The sequence below is a fragment of the Pristiophorus japonicus genome, chromosome 6, assembly GCF_044704955.1.
Source record: "Pristiophorus japonicus isolate sPriJap1 chromosome 6, sPriJap1.hap1, whole genome shotgun sequence".
Lineage (NCBI taxonomy): Eukaryota > Metazoa > Chordata > Chondrichthyes > Pristiophoridae > Pristiophorus > Pristiophorus japonicus.
Window position 1 is genome coordinate 45,802,908 of NC_091982.1, and position 23,798 is coordinate 45,826,705.

A 23,798-nucleotide genomic window follows, 5' to 3' on the forward strand; every position below is an offset into this window, starting at 1 on the left:
CCCAATCCTGTTCTCAATGATAGTCCACACAAACCTACTTTCCAGCAGCAATCGGAATCAGGAACAGGAACCTCCCACCCCCCCCACCCATTGCTTTTTCCACCTCTTTCATTTGGAGTACGGAAGCCAAGTATAGTAACCCGTCCCAACTTTCCAGATCAGCTTACCCAGCAGAAAAAAACAACTAATTGTTAGATCATCCTGATCTGTGGGGTTCAGTACCGCACTATATACCAATGAGTCATCGGGGGAGCAGGTTGAGATTGTGTAGCTTCATCACCATTGAAGCTTCGACAGGATCAACAAGAAACAACTGAAGCAAGGGCAGACTGTGCATCAGCAAGATTTTCCCTCCCACCCACCTCATAGAACATCTTATTTCCAGCTTCCACTCCGCCTGGTCACTTCAGTTACAAAATGTACCCAATTGATGCAAGTGCATTTGAGTGATCTCCCCAGAGTTACTCTTCAGCCAAGGTGCAAACACCCAGCAATCAGCAGCATGTTATAGCCTGACACCTTCGAGCTTGAAACACCAAAGGGATCACAAGCGGACTCATCTTCAGAATGCCAGGCATTTCTGAACTTGGACTGAAAGATCACATCATCTTTCTCACCTCATCACTTAACTTTTCCTTCAATATTGCTAATGTAGGAAATGGAAGCCTTGTGAATTAATCATTAAATTCTATCCATCACCAAGGTATTGGCCATCTGCAATATTCCTGTTAACAGTCACCCTTGTACATTACTTAATTGATGTAACACTTATTTTGTTGGCAGGGAAGGTGGGTTTGGAGTAATGGTTTCTAAATAATCCCACTTGCAAGTTTCCTCTGCTAAACAGACCAATACTCGAAAACAACACAGGAAGAACTGGCATTTGTACATCATCTCTCATGTCCCAAAGTGTATTACAACCAAAAGATTTTGTCTGAAGTGCCGTCACAATGTAGACAAACACAACAGCCAATTTGTGCACAGCGAACGGCAAATTAATTAATTACTAAATAAAAAAAGAATTCAAGCGATTATCCAATATTCGCTATGACTAACAAGGTGCGTGACATTCCCCATCAGCAATGCAGCCAACTGGGACTGACCGTCGTACGACATGAGAAACTGGAGCCTCTTCATAACGTGTCAACCGATTGTTGACTTCACAAACAATATAGTGTACAATATAAATTGAAGTGACCTTCACAGCACTGCATCTGTCAGTGAGTACAAAAGCAAAGAATCCACTCAGCTATACAAAACATCCATGTTGCAGTGACAAGACTCTGAGCTCCAAAATAATGCCATGCTTCAGAAATCATTTACAAGTAGTCCTTAGGATTCTAGCCACATAAGCATTACTTTATCTCAGCCTTTCAATCCACCTCAATGCAACCGATCATCCATCTTCTGGGGTCGTTTCTGTGACTGTTCAATAAAAATTCTGTCTCGTTAATTAGGCACCACATACCATATGGGCAGTAATATTTTACCAAAATCACAACGGCGTCACTCGAAATTTTCAGGACCGTTGCTCACTCCCATTTCCTAAACAGTAGCTCAATGGTTAAACAGGAACAGCTCCCCTTCTACGTTTGGAAACCAGAACTCAACCCATTGGACCTCATTTTCCCCCAAAATATATATATTTTCAAATATAGTGTGCTCAATAAAGGAGTGTGATTTATACCCCAATCTATGGAATGTTTAATTGGAATGACAACGTAAAGGAGCAATGTATACACTGGGTTTTACCAGGAATGTTAAATGCCCAATAGTTAATTTGTAAATTAAACTGCAATTAAATTAAGACTTACAGTTCAGTTACCTGTTAGAAATCAGTCATTTGCACTCACTGGCTTTGTTTTTCTACACATGAAGGAAGTGCCACCGGCAACAGCTGCTTTTAATTAATCACTTTTGGCAACTTGCTCTCTTTATTTGTGAACTTTTGTTCTCAAGAAGTGTCAGTCAAAGTATTAGAACTGGAAATTGCAACTCTCCCACTTCTGGCCCCGTGGCAGCACCAAGCACTCTCAGGTTCGATACGATGCAGGCACCTGCACAGAAAAGCTCCCTTTGATCTGCCCCAACAATATACCTCAGCCCCAGACTCAGAAGCATATACTCAACTTCATCAGTCTATCATTTCCATAGCCTTTTGATCACTCAATGCCATCGCCAGTTGGTGGCAAATGAGGGACCAATCCTCATGGCACAGCTGAATTGAGACTCCCAACTGCCTTTTCATGGAACCCTTCAGCAGCGATATAAACCACTCATCCCATCAGCCCGAGGTAGAACCAAACCCAGGTCCTAGAGGTGAAAGAATAGTTTGTCCCACTGCATCACATTCTCTCAGAAAATCATTATTTCAATAGGAATTTATTCAACAAGTTTTTAAATAAAGCGTTTACTTAAAGTAATTAAATGTGAAGTGAAGGATTAGGATTTAAAAATCCATTTTCCACCAACGTGTGATGGATGGGCTTGTTTAGACAGACCATTTATGCGCTGAGATTGTTTTTTTTTGCCAATATGCTGTATGTAGTTCCTCTTGACTGTGCCTCGGCACTCGTGCAACCATTCTATCGTTCACATGGGCTAGGAAATGGGTTCCACAATCAGGGCGTCAATGTCACGCTGTCCCAGCTCACAACAAGGGCAACAAATCACAGTAAATATCTCAAGAGACTTGCGCCCTTGATGTTATAGAGCAACGATAACTGCCTGAAGTACTCTGAATAATATGGCTTCGGTTTGAAGATTCTCTCTACTTTTACTGGTAATGCCATCAAAGTAAGCAGCCCTTTACGCTTCATATTTTAAATCACAATTTACCCAATTTCTAAAATCTATGGTCCAGCCACCTTTTTAAAAAAATTTAAATGTAACCTATTGGAGTGATAGTCAAGCAAATTCTTCCATAACCTAGTCCCTAATTTTCTGTGGGGATTTTTTTTTTGTGGTAAAGTACATTGCACATTTAATGAAGTTTGTGTGAATTACCAGCAGTACTTTACAGTTTTTTTTGATAAAATGCAAACACTAACAGGAGTTGTTGCTTTTTTTTTTAAAAAAAAAGGTATACGATATAATAAAACACAGCATCAGAACTGATCAACAAAAAGCAATTCAAGAAAAATGAGCCCAAGAACACTACCACTCATAGCTGTCATTTAATATACTGCCTCAGATATTGCTGGGATGGAACATTCCCTAGTTAGAATTCATGTGGATAATCTAGAGGGTCTTTGGTGTTCTGGATGAGATCTTGATAAGTGCAAGGTAGTTCACAGAAATCATCATTTCAGTTCCGATGCAGCAGCTTCCCTGAAACCAGCCAGGCTTTTCTCTCATGAAGTCTGCAAAATAGAAATTACATTTAGAAACTATTGTACAACACTGTGATAACAAATGAATATACATTATACAACCATAGAATGGTTACAGCACAGAAAGAGGCCATTCGGCCTGTCCCGGCTCTTTGCACGAGCACTTCAGATAGTCCCACTCCCCCGCCCTTTCCCCGTAGACCTGCAATTTTTTTCCCTTCAGGTACTTATCCAATTCCCTTTTGAAAGCCACAATTGAATCTGCCTCCACCACCCTCTCAAGCAGTGCATTCCAGATCCTAACCTCTCGCTGCATACATTTTTTTCCCCTCATGTCGCTTTTGGTTCTTTTGCCAATTTGTGTCCTCTGGTTCTCAACCCTTCTGCCAATGGGAGAACAACCCCAGCTTCTCCAGTCTATCCACATAACTGAAGTCCCTCATCCCTGGAACCACTCTTTGCTGCACCCTCTCTAAGGCCTTCACACTCTTCCTAAAGTGCGGTGCCCAGAATTGGACTCAATACTCCAGTTGGGGCTGAACCAGTGTTTTATAAAGGTTCAACATCTTCCTTGCTTTTGTACTCTACGCCTCTATTTATGAAGCCCAGTATCCCGTATGCTTTTTAAACCACTTTCTCAACTTGCCCTGCCACCTTCAACGATTTGTTCACATATACCCCCGGTAGATGTTTAAACCTGTTGCAAGTATTCCTTTTGACCTGAAATGCATACACCTTGCCAGCTCATGCGGGTAACTCACCACTTGGTGTAGAATGGAAGCAAGGTTTGATTATTGGTCCATGTCTGGTTTGGTGATCTCATCTGGGGAGGCATTCGTAACAGCCAAGATTATTGCATGCCTTTAGTTTGGGGGTTCGGATGTGGGGGAGGGGGGGGCAAAAAATCTGTGTGTTCCCGCATTTGATCATTATCCAGTGAACCCCCCCCCCCACCCACCCCACCTTCAATACATGCGTGTTTGTAGACTGAGAAAACAATTCAAGCTCAGTTTTGATGCACCCCACTATTAGATACACTTCCAGCACTCACCATCTCAGCTCACAGGTTAAGAATGGTCACTTGGATGAAATACTGAAAGGCAGATGCTCCTTGTTGAACTGTACCCCAGTATGAGCTAGCATCTTCAGGAGAGCACGGAAAAAAAGGAGAGGGGTGGGGAGAGGGAGGGCGGAAATTAACTTAATTCCCACATTAAATGTTCCTGCAAAATGCATGGCAGTGTACCAAAATAAAGAAACACGGTCCAATTCTTGCCATGGTTATAATTGGCGCTAGCATAACTTTTGCTTTCAGGCTATGTTACAGACTGCAGCATAATGAGAACCAGGCTCAAAACTAATGCTGGAATTCGCTTAATTATATAAATAGATCAAAATCTGCTTTTGTGGTTCATGATGTCCAAATCCCTTCCAAAATTAGCTCTGTTGCTCACTCCCAACAATCCATGATTCTATGTCATTCACTCTCACCTTGTAATGGTGTATTTCACTGACAGTTTGCAAATTTGCCCAAAATGCTGAAAACTCTCAGTTTGCCATTACAGTGTCTGAAGCCTACTTCTCCTCCCCTGCCTCCCCACCCACCCACTTCCCTTCATCCCACAGAATATGTACTAGACAGGACAGTATCAACTGTGGCTCAGTGGGCAACACTCTCGCCTCTGAGTCAGAAGGTTGTGGGTTCAAGTCCCACTCCAGGGACTGGAGAACAAAAATCTAGGCCGACACTCCAGTGCAGTGCTGAGGGAGTGCAGTTTTTCGGATGAGACGTTAAACCGAGGCCATGTCTCAAATTGATGTAAAAGATCCCGTGGCACTATTTCGAAGAGGAGCAGGGGAGTTATCCCCGGAGTCCTGGCCACTATTTATCCCTCAATCAACATAGCGAACCTTGGTTGGATGACACTTAGAGTACGGCGTACTGTTCTGGTCGTCATATTAGAAAAAGTATAGAGAGGCACTGGAGAGGATGCAGAGAAGATTTACAAGGATGTTATCAGAAATGCAAGGACATACATATCAGGAAAGAATGAACAGGCTCGGTCTCTTTTCTGTTTGAAAACAGGTGGCTGAGGGTTGACCCAATAAAGGTCTTTAAAATTATGAATGGTTTTGATAGAGTGGATACAGAGAAAATGTTCCACTTGTGGAGAAGAGTATAACTAGAAACTATCAGTATAAGATAGTCAGAAGAAATCCAATAGTCGATTCAGAAGAAACTTCTTTACCCAGGGAGTGGTGAGAATGTGGAACTTGCTACCGCAGGGAGTGGTTGATGCAAATAGTATAGATGCATTTAAAGGGAGGCTAGACAAGCATATGAGGGAGATGTAATGGCTATGCTGATAGAGTTAGATGAGGAAAGACGGGAGGAGACTCGAGTGGAGCATAAACCTCAGCATGGACTGGTTGGGCCGAATGGCCTGTTTCTGTGCCATATATCCTATCCAAGCCTAGTGCTCTCCAGTTAACATTCATCCCTCTCACCCTCCCCACCCACTTCTTCAGTGACACAAGAACCATCATAAAACATTTGAGCACCTCAGTCAGGTACTCCAAAGAGCTTTTCCTATTGATCACTTCCTGCTTCCTATTTACAAGCTGGTTTTCAATTCAGTTAGTCAATGTGCCGTTAGCCCCATGATCCTCAACCTTATTTAAAAGTAGTGCAAGCAAATTAAGTTAATACACGAAGTGGCAACACTCCAAGCCCACACACCCTGTGTTAATAACTATAATCTCTACTCATGTTAATCCAGTGACCGTATCATTCACATAGTCCAATGCATTGGCTATCCTGAAGAAATTTAGGCAAAATTATTTTCCCTCAAGTCAAACAGAACTCCAGAATATACCTGTAATCTCCATTCTACATTAGAAAGAAGGATTTACATTATATAGCATCTTTCATGACCTCAAGATATCTCAAAGCCCATGGAGTACTTTTGAAGTGTAGTTATTGTTATAATGCAGTGCAAATGTGACCGACAAGTTGTGCATAGCAAGAGTCCAGAAACAGCAATGAGAAACTGAGCAGATAACCTGTTTTTGTTGGTGTTGATTGAGGGATAAATGTTGACCGAGGGATAAACATTGTCCAGACTCCAGTAGATAGATCGCTGCTGCTCATCTTCAAATAGTTCAATAGGATCCTTTACCTCCACAAGGGGGCAGGCAGAGCCTCGGTTTAACGTCTCATTCTAAGAACGGCACTTCCAACAGTGCAACACTTCATCAGTACTACACTCCAGTATCAACCTAGATTATGTTCTCGTTACTCTGGAGTGGGGATTGAACCGATGACTTTCTGACTTGGTGGTAAAAGTGCCATCACTGAGCCAAAGCTGATATTATTCATGATTGGTTAACTTCATTGATACCACATTACCAAGGTACCAGCAGTTTAGGAGCCGTCATATTTCCCAAAGCAATTGATAATCTCAATCTTTACTTATCCTTTTGTGATGAATGGGGAGTTTCATTATATATATTTTAATAGCTTTGCTCAAGAGTCTGACAGTCACTTTAAATGTCGGCTACTTATGTACTTCCTTCAGCTGCAGAGATGACATATTAAAGTCTGGTATGCAGGAGGCTACTTCAAATATATTTCCTGACAATTATCAGTTTATATATTGTTCTATTCAATTTTGGTCAACTTCACATAGTTGGGCACAGTTAGACAAGCAGAGATGTTTTTGAACTCTACTCTAAGTGGCAGCTTATTTATGTGGGCAAACACTATTCTATGAACAGCTGACTAGGTATAATAGTTATGAAAGAGACACTTTTTAATGTCTTTAGTTTTGCTGTATTACCAAAGAATTTTCAAATCGTATATCCAAGGCTGATCCTTCGCCAAATCAGCAGTCACTCCGAAGGGGACAGCAATGGGTCACTTAAATAGCACCTTTAAAGTAGGAAAACATCCCAAGGTGTTTCACGGCAGCGTAATCAGACAAAAATCGAGACCGAGCCAATGAGGGTGATTATTAGATGGAGTGACTAAAAAGCTTGGTCAAAGAGGTGAGTTTTTAAAAAGAGTCCTAAAGGAGAGGTTTAGAGAGGCAATAGTAGAGCTTAGGACCTAGACAGCTGAAGGCATGTCCGTCAATACTATTCATGTATCGATTACTGTTCAATAAATCAAACTAGTAGTTTATAGCTTAAGCCATGGTCTGACAGTATTTATTCTGCCACCTACCAAAATGAAGGATATCACATGAGAATGCATGGTATATCGAATAATTTGGAATACAGCAACAAGAGTTTTTGATTTGACTGCAGCACTTGCAACATTTAGATCTTGGACAAGTAAAAACTATTTCTTCATAATTTCTCTTGACTGCCTCCATGCTATCAGACTGCTTGTCCGCAAGTCTTGGTGAATCGTAATTTCCTCCAGTTCAACACACGGAAGATCGAAGTTATCATCCTTAGCCCCCACTAAATACTCTGATCCCCTGCCATGGGGTTCATTGTCCTCCCTGGACACTCAGGCTAAAAAAGACCATCTGCAATCCTGAGGTCCTGTTAAACCCCAGGCTGAGTTTTAAACCCTACATCCTATCCTTCACCAGACTGCTTGCTGTAAAGTCTTGTCCCTGCAGTACAGACTCACACGAGGCACATGCTGAAGTCAAGGTCACTCTGGACCTGCACCTTTATTACACAGCTCTCGAATGACACACTTGTCTGAGACCTGTTTTTATATACCTGTGTGGAACAGGTATGCAGTGTCTCCTGCAAGTGCACCCCTGGTGGTAAGGTATGCTTGTGGTTACAGGTCATATCTAGTTACAGTCATGTATAGCATGGTAAGATAGTTATGTACAGTAGTGTGAGATACATGACATCACCCTCCCCCAAGGTCTTATTGTCTTTATAGATTCAGTCTCTCAGGTGGTCTACGCTCTCACGTGGAGCGTCTTAGTTGTGGTTCAGTTGTTTGCCTTGGTGCATGTTTTTCTTTCGGTGTGATTGCTGGCATCTCGCCTGGGCTGATTGTTTTGTTCAGTATGATGATTGTTGGTATCTCGCCTGGGCTGTCTGTTGAGATTGCCCTTTCCTCAGGTTGTTCCCTCTGACTGTCCACCATGTGTGGTGTGAGTTCCACATTGTAGTCTGCTTCTGGTTCAGCAGTGTTGTTGTTGGTGAATCTACTTTTGACTTGGTCTACATGCCTCCGGCAGGTTTGGCCATTGTCCATTTGTACCACCAGTAGCCTGTTTCCTTCCTTGCCTGTTATTGTCCCTGCAAGCCATTTGGGACCCCTGCCATAGTTTAGCACAAACACTTTGTCCCCTATCTCATTCCACCTCCCCCTCGAATTTTGGTCATGGAACTCCGTTAGCTTACGGCGCTTTGCCTCAATGATTTCATGCATGTCTGGGAGGATTAATGAGAGCCTTGTCTTTAAGATCCGGTTCATCAATAGTTGCGCGAGGGGAACCACAGTCAATGAATGCGGACGAGATCTGTATGCCAGCAGCAATCGCAACAGGCGGCCCTGCAGCGTGGGACCTTGGATTTTGAGCATGTCATGTTTAATGATTTGCACTGCTCGCTCCGCCTGACCATTGGAGGCCGGCTTGAACGGTGCCGTCTTAATGTGATTTATACCGTGGTCAACTATAAAATCTTGGAATTCTGCGCTGGTGAAGCACGGACCATTATTACTGACCAATATGTCAGGAATTCCGAGCGTTGCAAACTTAGTCCCAAGGCTCTCCACAGTGGTGGAGGTGATGCTCGAGTTTAAAATGGTGCATTCGATCCACTTTGAAAATGCATCTACGACTACGAGGAACATTTTGCCCATGAATGGGCCCGCATAGTCTACGTGCACCCACGACCACGGTTTGGTGGGCAAGGGCCAGGTGCTCAGGGGGGCCTCCCTGGGGGCATTACTGAGTTGGGCACAAACGGTGCATCGTCGGACGCAGAGCTCCAAGTCCGCGTCAATGCCAGGCCACCAGACGTAGGATCTGGCTATGGCCTTCATGAGAACGATCCCCGGGTGCTCGCGGTGGAGCTCCCGGACAAATGCCTCTCTGCCTCGCAGAGGCATGACTACATGGCTGCCCCACATCAGGCAGTCTGCTTGTAGTGATGGCTCATGCATGCGCCTATGGAAAGGTTTGATCTACTCGGGGCAGGCATCACGAGCCACTGCCCAGTCACCAGTTAAGACACATCTTTTTACTAAGGATAACGTGGGGTCGCTGGTCGTCCAGGCTCTGATTTGGCGAGCCGTCATGGGCGAACCTGTGGACTCAAAGGCATTGATTGCCATGACTATCTCAGCCTCGTTTCTTCTTCTCCTGCCAAGAATGTCTGTGCAACCAGTGCTGCTGCCTCTAGGGTCAAGTTCTTGGTCTCTATGAGCTTTTGGAATATGCCTGCATGGCCTATTCCTTCAATAAAAAAGTCTCTCAGTACTTCTCTCCTTAGTTCATCAGAGAATTCACATAAGCTAGCCAGCCTCCGAAGTTCCGCCACAAAGTCGGGTATGCTTTGACCCACACAGCGTCTGTAATTGTAAAACCTGTGTCTGGCCATGTGTAGGCTGCTCGCTGGCTTCAGGTGGTCTCTCACCTGTGCTCAACTCTTCAAATGACTTGCTTGCTGGTTTCTCGGACGCCAGCAGGTCGTTCATTAAGGTGTATGTTTTCGAGCCACAGCTGGTCCAGAGATGGGCTTTTCTCTTGTCTGCCTTATCGTCGCCTAACCAGTCTTTGGTTACAAAGCTTTGCTGGAGCCTTTCTATAAAGTCCTCCCAATTATCTCCAGCATTGTATTTTTCATCTGAGCCGTTGGTCGCCATTCTGTGGATTCTGTAATCCCGTAACTCGTCGCCACTGTAAAGTCTTGTACCTGCAATACAGACTCACACGAGGTACATGCTGAAGTCAAGGTCACTCTGGACCTGCACCTTTATTACACAGCTCTCGAATGCCACACTTGCCTGAGACCTGTCTTTATATACCTGTGTGGAACAGGTATGCAGTGTCTCCTGCAAGTGCACCCCTGGTGGTAAGGTATGCTTGTGGTTACAGGTCATATCTAGTTACAGTCATGTATAGCATGGTAAGATAGTTATGTACAGTAGTGAGAGATACATGACACTTGCTTCTACTTCTACCATGTTGCCCAACTCCACACCTATTTTGGCCCCTCTGGTGAACCCTTTATACATGCCACTGTTGTATCCAAAGTCAAATATCCCAAAGCCTTGATGACTTTTCCATTCTCTTCCCTCCATAAACTCCCAATATGTCCAAACGTTTGCCACTCATTTCCAAGTCCCATTTGTCCAACAGCCCCATCTTTGGTGATCTTCAATGCCTCCCCATCACATTAAATTTTAAATTCTCGCCCTCTATTCACTGTCTCGCTACAGGCTATCCCTATTCTCTCCCCCTCTCTCCTCCCCCACCCCCCCCCCCGCAAACACTTTGTTTGTCTAAGGCCTTTTATTCATCCCAGGTAGAGCATTCCACAGATTCACCACACTCTGAATGAAGAAATTTCTCCTCATCTTAGTCCTAAATGGCCGACTCCTTATTGCGAAACTGCCCCTGGTTCTAGACTCCCCAGCCAGGGGAAACATCTTCCCTGCATCTACCCTGTAAGAATGTTGTGTGCTTCAATGAGATCATCTCTCATTCTCCTCATAGGACAATCTGCCCATCCCAGGAATCTCCTTACCTAAGGAAAGTATATCCTTCCTTAGGTAAGGAGACCAAAACTGTACACAATACTCCAGGTTATCTGTTTCTCCCTGAAAGTGAATTGTCACGAGATAGCCATTAGACATCGGACTAGGACAGATTGGCAGCAGGAAACAAGGTCCTCACTAGTGGCACTGGAAACAGAACAAGTCACCATGTGTAGGTGCAGTGCCACCATCCTCCTGACCACAGCATGGACACACACTATACCCTATCAAATGTGCTTTCACAGCAGTTAGCAAGCCTCGGATATATGAATGTATATACTAGACACGCCCAGTACCAGGTTTATTCATGTGTAGACCAGGTCCTCACAAGAGGGGTTTTGACAAAGCATTGTGCCCCCTGTGTGGTTGTCACCCTCACTATCGCAACCTATAATTTTATTCTATTAAATGAGAGATGAGCGAGAGGAACAGGAAAAAGTGAAAAAAGCAGCAAATTATGACGAGCTGAAATGCGCTGCAAAAGTAAAGATTTGCAGGGCTATGGGGAAAGAGCAGGGGTTGTGACTAATTGGATAGCTCTTTCAAACAGCCAGCACAGGCATAATGGGCCGAATGGCCTCCTACAGCACTGTACAATTATGATTCAAGCCGGAAGAGGAGAAAGGGAAAATAAAAAGGAAAGTAGATTAACGCTAATCCTACCCTCACTATGACAGAGGAGGACACAATAATAAACAAATGAAATGAAGGTAAACTTACCAACAGACTATCCCTATAGGAGTGAGAAATCATGACTGTGATCGACTGGATGAGTGTATGGTGCTTGGGCTCTGAAGAGTGAAAGTGCAGTAAATGAACACTGAGCTCCAGCAAAAAGCATTCACATTAAAGTTAAATCAACTGCATCAGCTTTTAATCTGGTGCGTTAGTTACCTGAATTACTATAATCGCCTCACTGAATGGGACTGAAATTGGTGTGTGTTGCACCCAGAACAGATTAAAAAAACACACATCAGTGCAGAAATCTGTAATTGCTACATTCAAAAGCATCAACCTCAATTTAAAGTGGGCACCTTGCCATTATTTTCTTTCCCTGCTTTAATTTTCATTGACAATGTTTCCTGAAGACAGTACTCTGTGCTGCAGTATAGTTTCACACACAGAAAGACTTGCATTTATATGGCACCTTTCCAAAGCGCTTTACAGCCAATGAAATACTTTTGAAGTGTAGTCACTGTTGCAACGTAGGAAAATGTGGCAGCCAATTGGTGCACAGCAATCCCCCACAAAGTAATGTGATAATGACCAGACAATCGATTTGTTTTTTGTTAACATAGAAACATAGAAAATAGGTGCAGGAGTAGGCCATTCGGCCCTTCTAGCCTGCACCGCCATTCAATGAGTTCATGGCTGAACATTCAACTTCAGTACCCCATTCCTGCTTTCTCGCCATACCCCTTGATCCCCCTAGCAGTAAGGACCTCATCTAACTCCTTTTTGAATATATTTAGTGAATTGGCCTCAACAACTTTCTGTGGTAGAGAATTCCACAGGTTCACCACTCTCTGGGTGAAGAAGTTCCTCCGCATCTCGGTCCTAAATGGCTTACCCCTTATCCTTAGACTGTGACCCCTGGTTCTGGACCTCCCCAACATTGGGAACATTCTTCCTGCATCTAACCTGTCCAACCCCGTCAGAATTTTATATGTTTCTATGAGGTCCCCTCTCATTCTTCTGAACTCCAGTGAATACAAGCCCAGTTGATCCAGTCTTTCTTGATAGGTCAGTCCCTCCATCCCGGGAATCAGTCTGGCGAACCTTCGCTGCACTCCCTCAATAGCAAGAATGTCCTTCCTCAGGTTAGGAGACCAAAACTGTACACAATACTCCAGGTGTGGCCTCACCAATGCCCTGTACAACTGTAGCAACACCTCCCTGCCCCTGTACTCAAATCCCCTTGCTATGAAGGCCAACATGCCATTTGCTTTCTTAACCGCCTGCTGCACCTGCATGCCAACCTTCAATGACTGATGTACCATGACACCCAGGTCTCTTTGCACCTCCCCTTTTCCTAATCTGTCACCATTCAGATAATAGTCTGTCTCTCTGTTTTTACCACCAAAGTGGATAACCTCACATTTATCCACATTATACTTCATCTGCCATGCATTTGCCCACTCACCTAACCTATCCAAGTCGCTCTGCAGCCTCACAGCATCCTCCTCGCAGCTCACACTGCCACCCAACTTAGTGTCATCCGCAAATTTGGAGATACTACATTTAATCCCCTCATCTAAATCATTAATGTACAGTGTAAACAGCTGGGGCCCCAGCACAGAACCTTGCGGTACCCCACTAGTCACTGCCTGCCATTCTGAAAAGTACCCATTTACTCCTACTCTTTGCTTCCTGTCTGACAACCAGTTCTCAATTCATGTCAGTACACTACCCCCAATCCCATGTGCTCTAACTTTGCACATCAATCTCTTGTGTGGGACCTTGTCGAACGCCTTCTGAAAGTCCAAATATACCACATCAACTGGTTCTCCCTTATCCACTCTACTGGAAACATCCTCAAAAAATTCCAGAAGATTTGTCAAGCATGATTTCCCTTTCACAAATCCATGCTGACTTGGACCTATCATGTCACCTCTTTCCAAATGCACTGCTATGACATCCTTAATAATTGATTCCATCATTTTACCCACTACCGATGTCAGGCTGACCGGTCTATAATTCCCTGTTTTCTCTCTCCCTCCTTTTTTAAAAAGTGGGGTTACATTGGCTACCCTCCACTCCATAGGAACTGATCCAGAGTCAATGGAATGTTGGAAAATGACTGTCAACGCATCCACTATTCCCAAGGCCACCTCCTTAAGTACTCTGGGATGCAGTCCATCAGGCCCTGGGGATTTATCGGCCTTCAATCCCATCAATTTCCCCAACACAATTTCCCGGCTAATAAGGATTTCCCTCAGTTCCTCCTCCTTACTAGACCCCCCGACCCCTTTTATAACCGGAAGGTTGTTCGTGTCCTCCTTCGTGAATACCGAACCAAAGTACTTGTTCAATTGGTCCGCCATTTCTTTGTTCCCCGTTATGACTTCCCCTGATTCTGACTGCAGGGGACCTACATTAGTCTTTACTAACCTTTTTCTCTTTACATAGCTATAGAAACTTTTGCAATCCGTCTTAATGTTCCCTGCAAGCTTCTTCTCATACTCCATTTTCCCTGCCCTAATCAAACCCTTTGTCCTCCTCTGCTGAGTTCTAAATTTCTCCCAGTCCCCAGGTGCGCTGCTATTTCTGGCCAATTTGTATGCCACTTCCTTGGCTTTAATACTATCCCTGATTTCCCTTGATAGCCACGGTTGAGCCACCTTCCCTTTTTTATTTCTATGCCAGACAGGAATGTACAATTGTTGTAGTTCATCCATGCGGTCTCTAAATGTCTGCCATTGCCCATCCACAGTCAACCCCTTAAGTATCATTCGCCAATCCATCTCAGCCAATTCACGCCTCATACCTTCAAAGTTAGCCTTCTTTAAGTTCTGGACCATGGTCTCTGAATTAACTGTTTCATTCTCCATCCTAATGCAGAATTCCACCATATTATGGTCACTCTTCCCCAAGGGGCCTCGCACAACGAGATTGCTAATTAATCCTTTCTCATTACATAACACCCAGTCTAAGATGGCCTCCCCCCTAGTTGGTTCCTCGACATATTGGTCTAAAAAACCATCCCTTATGCACTCCAGAAAATCCTCCTCCACCGTATTGCTTCCAGTTTGGTTAGCCCAATCTATGTGCATATTAAAGTCACCCATTATAACTGCTGCACCTTTATTGCACGCACCCCTAATTTCCTGTTTGATGCCCTCCCCAACATCACTACTACTGTTTGGAGGTCTGTACACAACTCCCACTAACGTTTTTTGCCCTTTCGTGTTCTGCAGCTCTACCCATATAGATTCCACATCATCCAAGCTAATGTCCTTCCTAACTATTGCCTTAATCTCCTCCTTAACCAGCAATGCTACCCCACCTCCTTTTCCTTTTATTCTATCCTTCCTGAATGTTGAATACCCCTGGATGTTGAGTTCCCAGCCCTGCTCATCCTGGAGCCACGTCTCCGTAATCCCAATCACATCATATTTGTTAACATCTATTTGCACAGTTAATTCATCCACCTTATTGCGGATACTCCTTGCATTAAGACACAAAGCCTTTAGGCTTGTTTTTTTAACACCCTCTGTCCTTTTAGAATTTTGCTGTACAATGGCCCTTTTTGTTCTTTGCCTTGGGTTTCTCTGCCCTCCACTTTTCCTCATCTCCTTTCTGTCTTTTGTTTTTGCCTCCTTTTTGTTTCCCTCTATCTCCCTGCATTGGTTCCCATCCCCCTGCCATATTAGTTTAACTCCTCCCCAACAGCACTAGCAAACACTCCCCCGAGGACATTGGTTCCGATTCTGCCCAGGTGCAGACCGTCCGGATTGTACTGGTCCCACCTCCCCCAGAACCGGTTCCAATGCCCCAGGAATTTGAATCCCTCCCTGCTGCACCATTGCTCAAGCCACGTATTCATCTGTTGATTAAGGGAAAAGTACAGGCCAAGACACCAGGAATAACTCTTCTTCGAAATAGTGCCATGGGATCTTTTACGTTCACACGAAAGAGCAGACGGGGCCTCGGTTTAGCGTCTCATCTGAAAGACAGCACCTCCAACAGTGCGGCTCTCCCTCAGCATTGCACTGGAGTGTCGGCCTAGATTTTTTGTGCTCAATTCACTGGTGTGGGACTTGAACTCACAATCTTCTGACTCCGAGGCGAGAGTGCTACCCACTGAGCCATGGTTGGCACTAGCCCATTGATTAAAAAAGTTATTAACTTTAGCATCTTTCAGCTCCGCTTTTGGTCTGCTTCGGTTAAGCTTTTTGTTCGAACACCTCTTTCCTACAAAGGATGTGGACCTTTCCTGTGGTGCAGTTTCCTGGGCACCTGTTGCTGTCCGGTACCTCACCCAAGTGAGTGCCGGCAGGTTATTTGACTGTTGGAGCATCATAGCGGACTCTACCTCTGTGCTCACCCGATGTCGACATATGTCTTCTTTCTAGTATGTGTCATTACATAGTGATCAGGATAGCATAGTGGAGTAGCATACTTGAACTTGGTGCTACTGGGATGAAGAGCAAAACAATTAACAAGGGTTTCCACTTCTGATCACAATCCAGTAACTGCCCCCTGGAAAAAAAAATTCATCCCGGACTCCAGCCCCTTAAGCCCATTCAACCACAAATTGCAAAGTGTTAATTTTATATTCTGAACAAAGTATAGTGTTGTCATTAGGCCTAATCAGTGTGTTGGTAATAATACATGACAGGGAAATGACAATGCAAGCCAATGCACTTTACTATTGGACAATGCACTACTGGTACAATTCTTCGAATTTGGCACCTCCACCTCCCTATAAACACTGGGATTTCAACTTCATGTTCTGGTTTCACCAGACACATCCCAAGTTTGGAAGGGCAAAACTTAGAATTGTTCTGCTGAATGTATAAAAAGTTCACAAAGCGATAATTACATCTCACTAAAACCCTAGTGACAACAGTGAAGCAGATTTATTAAATGATCATACACTCTTCTTGATCTCTCTCCATGGCACCTTACAGTAGCCTCTAGAGAGAGGGATTAGTATCATGCAATTCTTAACGAGTATTTAAAAAATAATTAACTATCCAATTACAACATTCAAAGAAAATGTACAGAAAAATAGCAACGAGAGCAAAATTAGCATACAATTTGCTTAATGGCTTTGAATCCCAAAGAAAATGAACTCTGCATAATATGGTAACTTATTAAAAAAAAAACAGGAGACATACGGAGGGGGTGAATTTTCAATTATTAGTCAGAGTAAATACTTCGCAGACTTTAAGGTCTTACTTTTTCAAGATCCTTTTGCACATGATCAGTTTTTGAATATACGCAAGCACCCACATTTTAATTGTAAAACATGAACATAAATGGCCCCTTCACCCAACCCTTGAAGCCATCAATAAAATGAATACCTTGACCTACCTCATCTTTCGCAGTACTGGTGCGTGCTACAGGGGGAGACCGTGGTGGAGAGCAGCTCACACTGTTGAGAGCAACAAAAAGATTAAATCGGGGATACGTTAGTCACACACTAACAGTGGCACAACATAGTCATTTATCCTCATTTCTCCCTCCTACAATATTCTCACCTCCTCTTCCTGAAGGTGTTTCATGGAGCCTGGTTGATACCAAACATGCCCAGTACCAGGTTTGTGGGGGACAGGTCCTGACACGAGGGATTTTAATAAAGCACTGTGCCCCCTGTGTGGTCGTCACCCCCCCCTCCCCCACCCCGCCTCACTATCACAACCTATAATTTTATTCTATTAAATGAGAGATGGGCGAGAGGAACAGGAAAAAGTGGAGAAAGCAGCAAGTTATGGTGAGCTGGAATGCACTGCAAAAGGAAAGATTTGCAGGGCTATGGGGAAAGAGCAGGGATGTGTGACTAATTGGATAGCTCTTTTAAAGAGCCAGCACAGGCATGATGGGCCGGATGGACTCCTACAGCACTGTATGATTACGATTCTCGCGCAAGTGATCATTCTTCTTGGACGAGCCCAGTGAATGTAAACAGCCTATTTGACTGTGGGAGGCGTGGGGGGCATCGAGCCAAGTACAGCGTGTCAGCACCCTCCAGCAGGAATCATTCAACAGTGCTTAGAAGAGGAAACGGTCTGGCAGTTTCTCCACTTCCTAGCCCAAGGTTTAGAACAATTGCAGCACACTATCTCTGCTTGGCTGAGATCATCTCATTCAGGGAATAAACGTGGGACCATCCTGGATTTTATGGATTACCAGCACACAAAGAAATGTATTTATCCATTAAGCCGGTGCTTTTCAAACTGGGGTCCGCTGTAGGGACTTTTCAGGGGTCCACTAACTTTGGATAGTTAGCATATGGCCTGCTTTTACATGCACAAGAGTTTTAAAAGATAGAATAATAAAATGTTATCAATAATTTGACATTAAAAACCCTGCCCATTAAGGCAAGTTTATTTTTACCCTCATTAAAACATTAAAAAAAAATTGTCTAAAACATTTAATCAAATTCAATTTAAATTAATTTTAAATATTTTAAATGTTTTTCTTATTTATTTAAAATGTTTGTGTTTTTGGGGGTGTCCCCATTCATAGAAATAGTGATCTCCGTACAAACGGTGATCAGCATTGCTGTGAATGGCGATACGCCATTTTCATTGGTTGGTCCAGCCCATGTGATCCCAGGCAGCACATACGGTTCCGGAATATGTGGGCCCCTACGTTGGACTGTGAAGACCTCGGAATGCAAGTCTACGTTCCTCCGGGACCGCCAGGTACTTTCGTTTAAAAAAAAATTTTGGTCGGAGGAGTCGCCCGCAGGAAGCCTCTGACTGCAGTTTCTGGGCCAACATGTTTTTCTTCCAAGTTTACACATGTTAAGAGTTTTTAAATAGGAATATAGAGGCGCACTGTATCTCGATTCTGTGCCAATTCTAAATGGTGAGAAATCTCACATTGAAAAGAATAATTGTATTTCCACTGGTACCGTGCTTCAGTGTCACCATATGTATAAATTCTTCTCGCGCACACACCATGGAATTTTATAGTGATCTCTATTAAAAGACGTGGAATAGTGGTGCAAAATAAAAAGGGAAAAAGCATTCACCTTTTTAGCCAATTCTTCAGCAAAAAAATATAATTTTCTTTCCACCTCTCCCTCCTGTAAACATTCATTTTGGGATTTCACAAAGCAGAGAGATGGGGGTGACTATTCAGCCCACCGTAGCTCATTCATCGAGCATTCAAAGACAAATTCCCATAGCATCAAGTCACCTGACTGTCTCTTGAATGAATTTAAGGTTTCATATCCACTATGTGACCCAGAAGAGCATTCCAAAGGTTGATTACTCTGAACAAAACCGACTCCTGCGATACTTATCTTTCACCTGTTTTAACTACCCACCTCCTTCCGTTTCTAGTATCCTAACACAGCTTGAAGTTCTACCCTGGATTAATCGGATCAGTATCCTTTATGATCTTGTACAGTTTTATAAAGTCCCTTCCCAGTTATGTGCTTTCAAGGTTCACAACCCCCAGTTTATCCAGTCTTTCCTTTGATGGGAAGGATCAAGCCTGGTGGCTCTTTTCTGGATGACCTCCATGATTTCAATGTTGCTCATGTCTTGGTGACCAAAATGAACACATTAGTCAAGGTGCCATCTGACCAGGGCACTGTTTAGCTTTAGCACAGTATCTCCCAACTAACACTCAACTAACCTAGGAATATAATTTATCCTTGGACATGTTACTGATTTGACATGTTGAATGCCAACTCTACTATTGCTCCAAATTCATTCCTGCTTCACCGTTAGCTATCATCATTATAGGTAGTCCCTCGAAACGAGGATGACTTGCTTCCACGCCAAAAAAGGATGAGTTCATAGATGTTTCAACGAAGGATCTAATATTCTAGGTCCTGAACTATATCCTGAAGGGTGGAAGATGCCTATGTGCGGATTTTTTTTTTTATAAAAACATGTGATGGCCATTGCACACCACCCACCACACAGGCTTGACAGAGCTAGGTCTTGGTCCAGTGGCAAGGGTTATCCAAGATGACTGTAGTCCTGCTCTGTTGCACGGACCTAGTGCACACACATATCGCAGTGTGGGCTGGCCCGTGCTGTCCCTGGGCCCCTGGCCCCGAACTCTCACCTCTCCTGGGCTCCGATCACATCCCTCCACAGTCTCTCGCCGCTCCTGCTGTATCTGCCCACATTCCAATCACCGACTTGGACCTTGATGACATCACTCTTCGCTGCCATTGCAACTCCCTGAAGTGGCATGCCTCCACGCTGCTCCCAGGCACCGCACCTCCGCTCCTTTTATGGCCCTGACCTGCCGCTGGTGTCCTCACGCAGGTTGGGGCCTCCACTGTTGGCTATACCATCCAGCGTATCCTCATATCATCTTTTCCTAACAAAATGGAGTACTGTGCACTTATCTTCGCTGAATTCCACCTGCCAGCGATTTTCCCACTTGCACAACTTAATCAGACTCCTTTGGCAAGTCCCTAGCTACTATGATTCTCTCAACAGTCGTTCCCACTCTCTGAGGTTAGTGTCACCGACAAGCTCAGCCAGCGTGCATTGTGTTTCTATATTCAAGTCATGAATATAATTTAGGATAGTAGAACCCTATAATGAAACCCTGGGTACTCCACTCAGTACTAACCCCCTCCCTGTCACCACCACCGCCCAATCCCCAACATCTCTTCTCCAAAAAGTATCTACTTCTTCCTTATCCCCCATCAAGCACCTACTTCAACCAATTCCTCATCCACACCCAGGTTCTGCCTTAAATTCTTATTAATTTCAGTTCCAGTAGCAGCCTTTTATGAGGAATTTAATCCAAGACTTTTTGATAAGCTAGTAGACCATGTCACATGGCTTTCCACTGTCCACTTGAGATGTCAAATTACTCAAAAGCAGTCAAGGTTCATCAACCGTGATCTTCCCCTTCTAAAGCCATGCTGGCTTGTGATTAATAGGTTTAAATAGATAACCTTAAGTTTGCTCCCGATTAAAAGATTGTTTTAAACTAGGTACTGATGTTAAACTCGTGGCTTAATAATAGCTCCAGCTATAAAATACCTCATTTCATGAACATGGACTCCTCTTTAGCATGTCAGTTCAATGAAATTAACACAATTCCTGTAAATTGTATGTGAAGAACTGAAAGGATTCCTGCTTTCAGGATCCAACCTGCATTGGAGGTGAGCAACGTCGGGATTTGAACAGGCTGCTGGTTTTACAATTTTAGACTCATTGCTGTCAGTGTATTGATCCACAGCCAAAGAGCTTCTCTTTAGTCTCATATCCATTTCAGTTTTCAAATAGTTCCTGTAACTCTAAGTAATTGGCTAGTCACTGCTTGTGACTTGGCAGCATATTTTGATTTATCTTCTCACTTAAATGTAATGCTTCATTTCGAAGCTCCTGTGTCACATTTTCAGAAACAAATGTGTTATAAAAAGAGCAGGTGAGGCATTCTGATGGTCTGTAACTTAGAGAATGTTATATTTTGCCAGCGATGAATTGATGTTAATGAACAACCCTGGGGTATTTTATTGCCAATCAAGTGCCTGCCACGTTCAAAGCAACTGGGAGAAGAAAGAAAGAATACAAGAGCTTGATACTCTTTTCATTGGCATCCAAACAACATTCCCAAGCTCTTATCCCAACATGTGAGCTTCAGGTTGTAATTTTGTATTATTAGTTTGTGGGATATGAGAGACACAGGCAAAGTGCCCATCTGTATCCCCCCCTGATGTGGTGGTGATAGTTCATTTTCTTTGAACTGCTGCCGGTCCCTGTGGTGAGAACACTCCCACGATGGTGTTAGGTATGGAATTTCCTCATATTGGTCCAGCAACAACGAATCGACGGCAGCATCCGTCCAAGTCATGATGGCAGGCGACTTGGAGGGGAACTTGCATAGCGATAGTGTTTTCGCAACCTTTCTGCTTATGTCCCCCTCAGTGGTAGAGGACACAGGGGAGATGCTGGCGAAGTAAGCTTGGCAAGTTGGTGCAGTGCCTCCCATTGATAATGCATACTGCAACCACAGTACACCAGTGGTGAAGGGGCGTTTATTGATTTCAGTGGCAAGAGTGCCAGTCAAGCAGACTGCATTTTCCTGGATGGTGTTGAGCTGCTTGTTGTTGCAGCTACACACATCCAGCAGAGCGGTGAGAATTCATACTGTTGACTTGAGCCTTAAAGATGGTGGAGAGACTTTGAGCGATCATTAGCTGAGCCACTCTTATCCAGCCTTTGTCCTCCTCTGTCCTCCTTGTTTTGGCCCTAAGCTCTGGAACTCCCTCCCTAAACCTTTCCGCCTCTCTTTCCTCCTTTAAGACGCTCCTTAAAACCTACCTCTTTAACTAAGCTTTTGGTCATCTGCCTTAATTTCTTCTTTTGTGGCTTGGTGTCAAATTTATCTGTGTTGTCTTGTAACACTACTGTGAAGTGCCTTGGGCCATTTTACTATGTTAAAGGCGCTATATAAATAAAAGTTATATTATTATTTTACAGCGACCGTGTTGATATAGCTGTTCCTGTAAGCTTCTGGACAGTGGTGGCCTCCAGGATGTCGATGGTGGGGGTTCTCGCCAGTGGTGGTGCTGTCGAAGGTCAATGGAAGGTGGTTGCCCCTTTTCTGGTTAGCGACATTACACTCAGAGATCACCAGTTTCACCATGTCCAGTGAATTCAACTGCTTCTTTGTGGAGTCAACAGTGGCATCTATGACAGAAGGGATCTCGGAAGGAGGCAGAGTAGAATTGTTCACATGGTATTCTTGGCTGAAAACACTTGCAAATACTTCAGCCATGTCATTTGCACTCACATCCTGGGTTCGGTCATGGTCGAGGATGGGAATGTTAATGGAGTCTCGTTCTCCTGTTGCCACATTTCTCACCACCATTCTGGACTCCCCTTTGTCCTCTCCAAGTGAGGAGTATTAAGTGGTCAGTTGGGGGGAGTTAGCAGTAGATAGTAATCAGCAGGATATTTCCTTGGCTTTGTTCGACCTGAGGCCATGGGATTCAGAGTTAATGTCGAGGACTTCCATGACCATGCCCACCCAACTGTGACCACAGCTTTAGTGAGTCTATCCTACCGATCAGATAAGACATATCCAGGGATGGTGATGGAGGAGTATGTAATGTTGGCTGTTAGATGACTGAATGGGAGTGTGTGTGGCTGTTGTTTGACCAGTCTGTGGGACTGCCATGTAAAGAGAGAAGACTTTCATCCCATCAATCGCTGTTGAATTCCAAGCCCAGATCACAAAGGCAAAAGTGGTCCACCTATAATATATAATGACCGATCCCTCAAGATTAAAACACTTAATTATACCATTAAGAATCTAATCTTGTTTATACTGCAGAAAGCTTTTGAATATAGTCCATTAGTGGACAACACTGCAGTAACATGGCTACCCTCTGCACCTGTCTCAATTATTCTTCATAGTCATTACACAGAAGGAGCCAATCAGCCTATTGTGCCCGTGCCAACCATTTGAAAGAGTCATGCTTGACAAATCTTCCAGAATTTTTTGAGGATGTAACTAGTAGAGTGGACAAGGGAGAACCAGTGGATGTGGTGTATTTGGACTTTCAAAAGGCTTTTGACAAGGTCCCACACAAGAGATTAGTGTATAAAATTAAAGCACACGGTATTGGGGGTAATGTATTGACGTGGATAGAGAACTGGTTGGCAGACAGGAAGCAAAGGAGTAGGAATAAACGGGTCCTTCTCAGAATGGCAGGCAGTGACTAGTGGGGTGCCGCAGGGCTCAGTGTTGGGACCCCAGCTATTTATAATATACATTAATGATTTAGACAAAGGAATTGAATGTAATATCTCCAAGTTTGCAGATGACATTAAGCTGAGTGGCAGTGTGAGCTGTGAGGATGATGCCAAGAGGCTGCAGGGTGACTTGGACAGGTTAAGTGAGTGGGCAAATGCATGGCAGATGGAGTTTATTGTAGATAAATGTGAGGTTATCCACTTTGGTGGAAAAACAGCAAGGCAGATTATCTGAATGGTGACAGATTAGGAAAAGGGGAGGTGCAACGAGACCTGGGTGTCATGGTACATCAGTCATTGAAAGTTGGCATG

General features: G+C 43.9%; 1 protein-coding gene across 4 annotated transcripts in view; it reads right to left on the bottom strand.

Annotated features, from left to right (window-relative positions):
* Positions 1-379: 379 nt before the first annotated feature.
* ophn1 (oligophrenin 1) overlaps positions 380-23,798 on the bottom strand; it is a 218,430-nt gene continuing 195,011 nt past the window's right edge. For 3 of the 4 annotated variants that reach the window (XM_070882805.1, XM_070882807.1, XM_070882804.1), the window contains exons 23-25: positions 17,113-17,173; positions 11,794-11,864; positions 380-3,362 (exon numbers count right to left, since the gene is read on the bottom strand). In XM_070882805.1, coding sequence (XP_070738906.1) covers positions 11,823-11,864; positions 17,113-17,173 — 103 coding nt within the window. In that variant the 3' untranslated portion in view covers positions 380-3,362; positions 11,794-11,822. The remainder of the gene's footprint in view (positions 3,363-11,793; positions 11,865-17,112; positions 17,174-23,798) is intronic. The other variant, XM_070882806.1, reaches the window with a different exon arrangement.